Source organism: Juglans regia, chromosome 12, assembly GCF_001411555.2.
Source record: "Juglans regia cultivar Chandler chromosome 12, Walnut 2.0, whole genome shotgun sequence".
In the NCBI taxonomy this organism is placed as follows: Eukaryota; Viridiplantae; Streptophyta; class Magnoliopsida; order Fagales; family Juglandaceae; genus Juglans; species Juglans regia.
The window spans coordinates 18440175-18450308 of NC_049912.1; the positions used below are offsets into that span (position 1 = coordinate 18440175).

General features: G+C 33.8%; 1 protein-coding gene across 1 annotated transcript; it reads right to left on the reverse strand.

The window, feature by feature from the left end:
- Positions 1-5482: 5482 nt before the first annotated feature.
- Positions 5483-10134, reverse strand: LOC108982507 (aspartic proteinase-like). Its single transcript, XM_018953907.2, has 14 exons — positions 9803-10134; positions 8483-8845; positions 8345-8405; positions 8089-8183; positions 7885-7997; positions 7583-7751; positions 7430-7469; positions 6929-6993; positions 6690-6803; positions 6544-6611; positions 6298-6454; positions 6083-6199; positions 5898-5989; positions 5483-5786 (listed from the first exon to the last, which is right to left on the reverse strand). The coding sequence occupies exons 2-14, from the start codon at positions 8825-8827 to the stop codon at positions 5702-5704; spliced, it is 1521 nt and encodes a 506-aa protein (XP_018809452.1). The 5' UTR covers positions 8828-8845; positions 9803-10134; the 3' UTR covers positions 5483-5701.

A 10134-nucleotide genomic window follows, 5' to 3' on the forward strand; every position in this document is an offset into this window, starting at 1 on the left:
ATATGGATTATATGACGTTTGTGCAATTTGGTGGAATTTGGGTCCGCAATGCAAATAGCGAAAGTTTAGGGCCCAAATAGCAAATTCAGGTAAAGCTAGGGGCAATTTTGTAAATACTGATTTTAGTTTATTAAATTCTACAAATTTCATGATTCCTAACTCTAGTACGTATTTTATTTCAGTTGCGATGATTTTTAAAACCCAGGAAGTTTGTAAGTTAACTTCTAATTTACTCTTGGATAATTTATTTATGATTCTTGTATAAACATCACATCATGTTATAAATGTCATTTTGTTTATGAAATGTCATGTGATACATCATTGAGCATATGACTACTTGCATACATTACATGTGTTATGTTACTTTTGCAAAAATAATGAAAGAATACTATTCTAGCATAGTAGGTGAAAATGTCTTTTTAAGCATGAAGTACACTGCATGTTACAAAATGAACACATGTCATGAAATATTCTGTCATTAAACATAGCATGAAAACATTTTATCATGACCCAATGCTAGAATAGAGGATGTGGCGCCCTAGACCCCCATGTACGGGAACACAGGAATCAAGACACCCGGATGATGACAACACGGTCACGCATCCCAACGATAGTGCCAAGTGTGTGTACATACAACATTGTACAATAACAACACAACGAATAATTAAAGTAAGTCAACTAAGTACCAGAATTTTTAATACAAATTTACATAAGTAAAACATTTAAATAGAGTTATACAGTATCCCAAAATAAAATATAATACAAGGCTAAATACAAAATCGAGTGATCTCATATCACTTCTCGGGCAGAGCCGAATCCTCAGGCTCACCCTCAGCATCATCTGTATCAAAATCTGCGTTACCATAAAACAGTACCGTAGGTAACTATAATTCAAACAACTCACAAGAATAAAAATGCATTAATGCAACCAACGTGCATGCATATGATGAAATATGCATTATGCTTAAAACATCATTTTCCCCGAACATGAATACTTTCCAACGCATGCCAAAATCCCATTTGGCTCAAAATATTTCTATAAAAACATTTTCCGAGAAAATGTTCCAAAACAATAATCCATCATTTTCCCAGAAAATTATTCACACAAAATTCTTATCCAACACACGCTATTTTTCCAGAAAATAGTCCAATAATCCATTTTATCGTATGCACCATGATCTCCCTTAGGGACCATCCGCACATTCTGGCGCCCTTCGTCACGCGAAATAAAAAGCAATGCCCAGTTCCGCCCCCAGCGCGTACATGACTAAGCATCCTCTTGCCCCCGCCAGCAGAGGGGCCACGGAGTCGGCACGAGAGCGTTATCATCTCGTCCGATCCCGTGGTCGCCTAGCTACAACCCAATGGACGTCACTCAGTGGAACACTAAAATTAACAAATTTAAAAATCATAAAATAAACCAACTAAAAATCCAACAAATTTAAAACAAAGAGAATAAAATTTTCAATTAATAAAAATAATCTTTCAATAAAAATATACTAAAATTCGGGGTGTTACATAAGAACATCCTAGTGGAACTCCTCTGTCCACTCTGGAGTGAGTAAAAATGGAGAGTTAACCCCTGGGTTGACAACGAGCACTCAACGAGTTTCGAATGGATTCTTTTATGTAAAGAATTCCAAAGCAAAGTTGTATATGGCATCTAATGCTGGTGGGTGCATATGTTATGATTATGAAATGTTTAATATCAACACATTGAAAAATATATTTGCGCAGCTCTTATGACATAGTCTTAACTTGAGTTGTGCTATGGTCACCGACAGGTACTCTTAGTGCAAATAGAGAACTGTGATGATATGTTATACATGTCATGATAGCTCTAATAACAAGAAGTACGTTTAAGAAAAAGATATTTTCTGTAAGAAAATGTGGATCAAAGTTTTCTGAAAGATGTTAAGGAATCTAGATGAAAGGCAAATACAGTTTTGTGCATATCATGCATACATCTCATGTTTATCATCTATCATAGGGCTAAGCAAAAATTTGAAAATCCAACTAAATCTGACTCCACTCCAACTTTGACAAAACGGGGTCAGGGTTAGATTTTTTTTTTTTTTTTTTTTTGTAATTTTTCAATCAGTGTCAAAGTCAAAGGTGTTGCTGGACCAACTCCGACTTTGATCCGATTCGACTCCAACACTCCGACTCTGAATCTAATTCTGATATTGTACATATGTTATAACAATATGTATTTATCTATATATTTATCATATATACTAGTATAGTTATATAACTAGAATTTATATAATTAAATTCAATAATATACTAGTATGAGCTAATTATTATAAAATAATATATTTATACTATAATATAAATAAAGTAATGATAGTTTAGTATATGTAAACAACATAATATGACTATCATGCATAATCAAGTATAGAAATAAATTAGATATTAGTATATAAATAAGTCTAGTATAATAAATTAATAATACATATACTAATTTACTAAAGTATAATAACATGTAATTAGACACTCGAAAATCTAGTATATAATTAAGCTAGAAATAACTTAGACACTAGTATAATAACATGTAATACTAATGTATAACAATATGTAATTAGGCACTAAAAATAATATGTAATTAGACACGATGGTATAAGTCTAGTATAAAAATAAATTAGATATTAGTATAGAATTAAATTAGTAGCGAATGATTTAATTTTAGTTTTAAATTTTTTGGAAAAATTAAAATTTGAAATGTCACAATTTTTTTTAAAAAAAAAATTGGCTGAATATGTAGTTAAAAAAAAGTCCAAGACTAAAAGCTCAAATCCGACTCTGATTTGTCGAAGTTTGGATTTGAACTCCGACAAAGTCGGAGTCAGCGTCAGCGTCGGATTTAGGGGAATTTGACTCCAACTATTCGGTGCTTACCCCTAATCTATCATGTATATCTTATCTATATGCAAGTTGGTCGTTTAATTTATTGAGATTTTAAGAAATCTCACTGAGTTAGTTCCAACTAACATTCCCCACCAGAATGGTGGAAGTTGTAGCAGGACCAAACTTTGACAATCAAGATAGTGATGAACTCCAGCCTCTGGATACGAGTGATTAAGGATGAGCCCGACCCTGACCTCAAGTTGGAATTGGCTATGATATTTTTAGAGATGGTCCTGATTACCATGTAACGCCTCAAATAAATTATTTAAGTATGAAACCACTATAAAGTTGTCTGTAATAATGAAATTCTATCTCCCAATTTATGTTTGGACTTATACCTTACTATTGGGACCTCTTTTAAGTTTTAAGTAAAGTGTCATCTATCTATGGTTGATTTGAATATTGAGATGTTTAGTTCATTCTAGAGCAAAACTTTTAGAAGTCACGTTTTTCCGCTACAATTATTACATAATGCTAGTTGCATACTAAGATGCATTGCATATTATCTGTCAAGAACGGAAGTATGTAACCATGTGTTCCAAATCTCCATTCCATCCCAAGTGAACATTGGGGCGGCACATGAATGATTCTGTTTTTTTTTTTTTTTTTGTTTACTTTTTCTGTTATCGTTCACAACAAATCTTTCTTTTCAGTTTGGTAGTTGCTTTACTTATTAAGCTATGGATACACAATTTCACCTCATGTAGGCATCTCATACGACCAAAAGGCCCTATAATAGTTTTACTTAAAAGGATGTGAGGCCTTATTTCAATGCTGACCCGAGCAAATTAATATGTTGGAAGATGACGGTTAAGAATCAATAATTGCACATATGCACGTATATACAATTTTAGGATTGTTTGTTTTTGTGAAAATTATGAAAACTCGAAACTAGAGGTGTAATTAGTCCAGTCTAGTTGGTTCTTGGGGGGATTTTTGGACAGGACCAAAAATTTCAATTCTCTCATTTTGCATCTCGAGACCAAACCAATTACACTTTTAGATCGGACTGGACCATTATCTATCGGTTCAATCCGGTTGGAACCAGTGCAAAATGGGCCAACATACAAAAGAGCCCAACATTTTTCTTCTATTTTCTTTTCTTAGCAAATAAATTAAATGATAAAAATTATATAAAATAATAAAATAAAAATCAAGTGTGTTCTTTACGGTAGATTATCTAATTAACTCATTCATAAAGCTATTAGTTATAATTATATTTATGATATTACTAACTTAGTACACAATACTTAATAGTACATGTATGAATTATGATAGTTAATACATAATGGCCTATATTAAAATTTTAATATTTTAATGAATAATTGGTCCTTGGATATTTCACACTTGACTTGGGGTATGTTACAAAAAAAATGTACCTAACTATTTCATTTAAGTGTAGATACTAGGTAACTAGAGTATGTATCATTGCATATAATGTTATGATTTATCATATAATATATTAGTTAATTGTCAATAGCATATTAGTTAATATTTAATATTATATTTAATATATATAGTCAATGATTATAAATTAGATAAAAATTACATAATCAATTTATACAACTATTATATAATATACTATATAAAAATAATTAAAAGTATATATATATATGTATTTCGGTCGATCTGGTCCGATCCAAAAAAACCATAACCTAGGATTGGACTGAAAACTGAACTTTTGCAAACTAATGGACCAAAACCGGACTAACCGGAACCGTTTGGTCCAGTCGGTCTTCTAGTCCGGACAGGTTAATTTACACCCCTACTTGAAACCAATGTTCCACGTTTAATAAAAATTTATCTGCAAATTTGTTATTTGATGAATAAGGTACTTCAATATTGGATAAGGGACAAGGCCGTTATCTGCATATTTGAGGGAGAAATCGTGCCTAGCACAATGTCAACAATGTACCATGATGACCTATTTGCAGATTTTTAGAAGTGTGATTTCGAAATCAAATATATATACATATATATATATATATATTTATATGAAATACATCAACCCAAGATCTACTTAAGGAGCAATAAATTCATTTCTAGAGCAACCCAGATAGATGTTGAGTTATCATTTTAAGCCAAGAAGGAAACCAATTTTTCTATAATCGATATGTCGTAATCAAATCTCTCTTGGAGTTACCGGAAACCTCGCATATGTGATGATTAATTAGGTTGATTTGAGACCTAATTGGGTTGAAGATCATCACATAATTATTAATCATCACACTAATTAATTGGTACAACCACTAGATCAGTTACAGTGTAAGAAAGCTTAGTGAATAATGCTAGATACAATTCTAGAGTGTGCAAGTCTCGCGTATCCTTTTTAGAAAAAAGTAGAGTCCACCATTAAAAAAATAAAATTCTCACTTTCTCCAAAGGGGTGCGTGGAACTTATACATACTGGAATTGCATATATCATTTCTCATTTTTCAAATGGGGATAAATTACTTTACAAAATTGTACTTCATTTTAAACATGATTGTGAAAAGGGTTGCGGAAAGAGTTGTGTTTATCATTTTTCTTATATAAAAAAAAAAATTAAATTTCCTTCAGTTTCGAAAGTTGAATCAACATCAAAAAAGCATTGGATGTAATATTACATAAAAATTATCTACCCATCAGTACTGTTTATTAGTACTACATGAAGTACCACACGACCATGCACAAGCATCTAACCATAAAGTACATATCTAACATTCATTATTAGCCATCCATCATTCAATGACAGCCTACCATACATACCTCCCTCCATCTCAGTAATATCACTGTCTTATTTGTTGGAGGATCACTAAGCAGCTTCTGCAAATCCTACTCGATGATAGCCAAAATCAAACACTGTGTGATATGCTTCCATGAAGATTCCTCCAAGAATCCTGCTTGAAGACACTTTGTTTAATGTGTGCATAGATAATATGAAAGAAACCATTAAGATTTCATATCAGTACTGCATAAAGAGACACCTCATGTATTAGATGAGAACATACCAGAGCGGATCTCGTCGAGGAGGCCGAGAATCTAAAGGAATAAAGCCACTGATGCAGAAGGAAGAAAATCCTTGTATAACCTTCAGGACATACTGCATCAAATAACACAGATAAATGGAATGAGAAATTAAACTATCTCAAACACTTGTAGAATCTTAAGGGGAAAGGTTGCAACAAACCCATACTTGTTCAGGTGTCAGGTGGAAGGATCTATTCCCAAGGATGAATGAAATGTGTGGCATGTTTCGAATGTTGTCACAATTGACAGCTGATTCTCCCACTGGATTCAAGTTGTCACACAGCTTCAACAAAGGAAAATGTGTGCAGATCAGAAACATTAGTCCCATTATGCAAAAAGAAAAATTGGTGACATAAAGAAGAGGACATATGGGAAAATAACCTTGTTTAAATATTCAAATATTTTGACTTTGGTCTTGTTTTGTCTGAGAAGGGTTTGGATCCATATAGCAGTCATCTCACAGGCAGCACATTGAAGATCCTCACGAATTGCCAATCCCTTCCCACTCTTATGTAAAACCTTTGTTTCAATAATCTTGCTGCATAAATTCAAATTTTGATTTAGTTCAAGGCCATGTCTGATGATACAGAATTCATTTTAAGAAAGGAAGGAAATGGAATTAATAACCTCAGTACATGCCGAGACCCATTATTATAACACAGTCCAATACTTGAACACACTTTGTCGGGCTGTAGCTGTAGATAAGGGAAGAAAAGTGTAAGACATATACCCTATATAATGAGCATAAAATACAGTCATTAGAACAAACAGACCCCTGACAGCAAGAGATTCCACATCATATCTCCATATTGGGAAAGAACTTTTTTACATTCCATGCTCTTGAATCTTTTTGCTCCCATGGCATGGTTGATTTTAGCGACCATAGCCTGAAGTTGAATAAACAAAGAGAAAAATCATCTTTTTTAATAGGATTAAGTAAAAAAAAACTTGGTACAATGCATCTGTTAGAACTTTCTGGGCACAAAAAGTGCCATATAGTACTAGCACATACTTTCGGTCCAGCAATGAAGGATGTGCCTGAATCCATTATGGCAGCACAGCCAACCACACACAAACCTGAAATTTTGAACTTCTCAATCTTAGGAATTCAATGGAGCTTGTTATGTCAAGTGAATCTCATACAATAGGCAATTTTATGTACTTCAGAAATTAAACACTAAGAAATACTAGGATATTATATTTTGATCTTTAAGGACTATGAAATGAAAAATATGTGCATGGAGAAATGATTTGTGTAACGCAGCAGACAAACCGCCTCTAAATAAAGGCTTTTATCAGTATTTCACTTTAAATAGTGACAGTAAAGGATCATTCTTTCTTGAAGGGAGGATGCTTTTTCAAGTAGGATGTGCTTGTTTCTAAAATATCTTACGAAGTCATTGCTTGTGTTATCTTAAGAATCATATTTTAAGACAAAGATGTTTTCTTGGTCAAAGAAATGTTAATATTCATCACAAACGCTGAAGTGGGTACAAGTATGCGATCTCATCACCTGTTGAATGGTTTGCAATAAGAAAATCTTCCAACCCAATCTAGAAGATGAAAGTCAAAACAAAACATATCACTTTACTATACTGCTATAAAAGATAAAATAACTGTTAAGAGTGTTGTATAACGACAACTAGGTAGAACATAAGAACTGCACCTGCCAGTGACCCTTTTGAGTAACCGGAACATAGGTATGTTCACCCTTGAAGTGCTTGTGATCAACACCACCAAAGATGATCTCACCTCCCTCAGTTTTCTCTGGATGCTGATTCAACCACAAGGAAAAGATTTTCTGGCTTAATAGACCTTGTTCTACCATGTTGTGCCTGTGCCAAGGAGCATGAAAGGTTGTACAATGCAACAGAAGTTATGAAACATAGTACGTGAGGAGAAAAATTCTTTCAACATGAGGAGGTATAACAATGAATATATTTTTGAAAAGTATGCCCAAGTCTTTACCAAACTGGCATAGCATTCCCTGCAGAATTTTCTGGAAACCCAAGTCCAAGTATCCCATCAAACTTTGTCTGTACCCTAGGAACACCTCGCTCATTCGTAGCCTCAATGAGTACCTCAAGGATGATAAAAATGTCTTAACATCATATGAAACCAGCAAGCAAACATAACATCACCCTAGTACATCTCAAGCTGGAAATCACTTACTTGATCTTTGACAGCAAGGTCTCCAACTTGTACATTATCTTTGCTAAGAAGACCCGAAATTGATCCAAAACCATAATGGATGTTACAATTTTTACCTATGCAAAAGACAATAAGAAATGAAGGTCTGATTTTCAAAACCTCTCTCTTCATCACCCTCCTCCCAAAAAGAAAAAGTTCATTTCACTAGACTACAACAAAACTTTTTTCTGCCAATATATTTCATGATATTTGTAGGAGCATTCAACTGAAAACTTACCAATCTCCATATGTGTACTGGATTGGCAAGCATTGTACCTAGAATGGACAAAGCTATCCATCTGCATGATGAAATTATTTCTAAGAAAATAACATGGGGACTATGAAACCAAAAGCACATAATTACAAAGAGACTCACTAAAAGGTTATGGTATGAAGATGGAACCCAAAGGTTTGAACTGCCCGTATCAAAGATGACATTGAACTTTTGTGGTGGTGAACCAATTCCAATCTCTCCATAATACTGAGCATCCAAACAGTTCTTCAATGACACAACATCTGTTGCTGAACCACCTAAATTATGCAAATCGCTGTGTGTAGCATATTTTCCCTGTTTCCCAGTTATTCTGGCCGCTTTTATATTATTAAGATTCAAACGTTCTTTCTTTAATGGGATTCTCACTAATCCATTGGAGGAAGAAGGAATAGCCAAGGAGCATATTGAAGCCAATATGCAGAGAACCGTCAAGAACTTAATAGCCATGGTACGAAATATCCAACTCTGAAAAACAATGTAACTTATTCATTAACATTGAGAGAAAGCAATGGCAACAACTCTGCAAAAACTAATCTAAGCCCCCCAAGTTCTTGACTCCATTAAACTCTACAATAAGATTAAGAAGACCTTACGAGACATCAATAACAAATCATTCTACAGACATTTAAATTGAAAAAAGTAGAATGGCATACGTTACTGTTCTAACCATGTTTTAGACAAACAACTTTACTCTTAACAATGTTTAAAGTTCTAAATAAAATATAAAATACTAAATTAAAAACCTGGAGTCCAAAATCTAACAAAACAATGGCAATGAACTTGTTGGTCATTCTCAGAGCATTTACTCTGTTTCTTGCAAAGGGAAATGAATTATGAACCACTAATGTTCACCTCCCACTTCTACATTGTTTTTCAGGTTCATGAAAACGAAGAAAGAAGCTAGAGAGTTAAGCTGATCTCAAATCTGGACTTAGTTTCATTTTCAGAGTACTGCCAACACATAAAGTCGGAAAGCAAACTTAAGATGGTCAAATTAAAAGACAATACAAGAATATAAATCCGTTTATCTATGCAGATTTAAAACTATGTGATATATCATATGACCATTGAACTATGAAACATGTATTGTAGTTAGTTTTCAATGTCATTGAGAGCTGACTCTGTTTTAAGGTATCTATGCATTCCACGTGGAGAAGCATATAGCAGTCTAATTCAAATGCTGTGGCAAACAGTTTCTGAAATAACGCAAGACCAAAAGATTTATTGCAGCAAAGACAAATTCCTAGAGAGACAGTGAATTAGTGAAAGAAGTAAACCCAAAGTTGTTATCAATCAACACATAATTACAAGAAGATATTCTATGGGAAGTGGATAGTGAGGCTTATGGTAATGAATAACGTAACAAGCATCATTTGGAATTATTTTCAAACAATTAAGAGGAACACCGAGAAGAAAACTTACCAGAGTAACTTCGAGCAGAGAGGGAGGATGAGGAGGAAAAAAGCAAAGATGGGTAGGCTTCTCGACCGAGTATGATCCACTGAATGGAGCTCTTTTAATGCTACTACTTGTCTTTCCAGAATAAATAAAGCCAAGTTAGACGTACATGCCGCATGTCAGGATCTGAAAGAGACAAAACCAGTCTACTGGCACGAAGTTTCTCCATGCAGACGTGGTACGACACAAACTGTTCATGTAGAATATAGCCAGTGGGAAGGAAATCGCTAGTACATATAAGACAGATAGCAAGCCAAGGAGGCAAAGTAAAAAATGGTAATGGTGTTTCACGTTCT

What these genes read in the sequence shown, in the direction of transcription:
- LOC108982507 (XM_018953907.2), bottom strand. Translation starts at nt 8,827, where the DNA reads ATGGCTATTAAGTTCTTGACGGTTCTCTGCATATTGGCTTCAATATGC. An exon ending in CTCAAAAGGGTCACTGGCAG is followed by an intron (nt 7,470 to 7,582) that starts GTGCAGTTCTTA and finishes TTCATCTTCTAG; the next exon opens with ATTGGGTTGGAAGATTTTCT. An exon ending in TATTGCAAACCATTCAACAG is followed by an intron (nt 6,994 to 7,429) that starts GTGATGAGATCG and finishes TCAAAATTTCAG; the next exon opens with GTTTGTGTGTGGTTGGCTGT.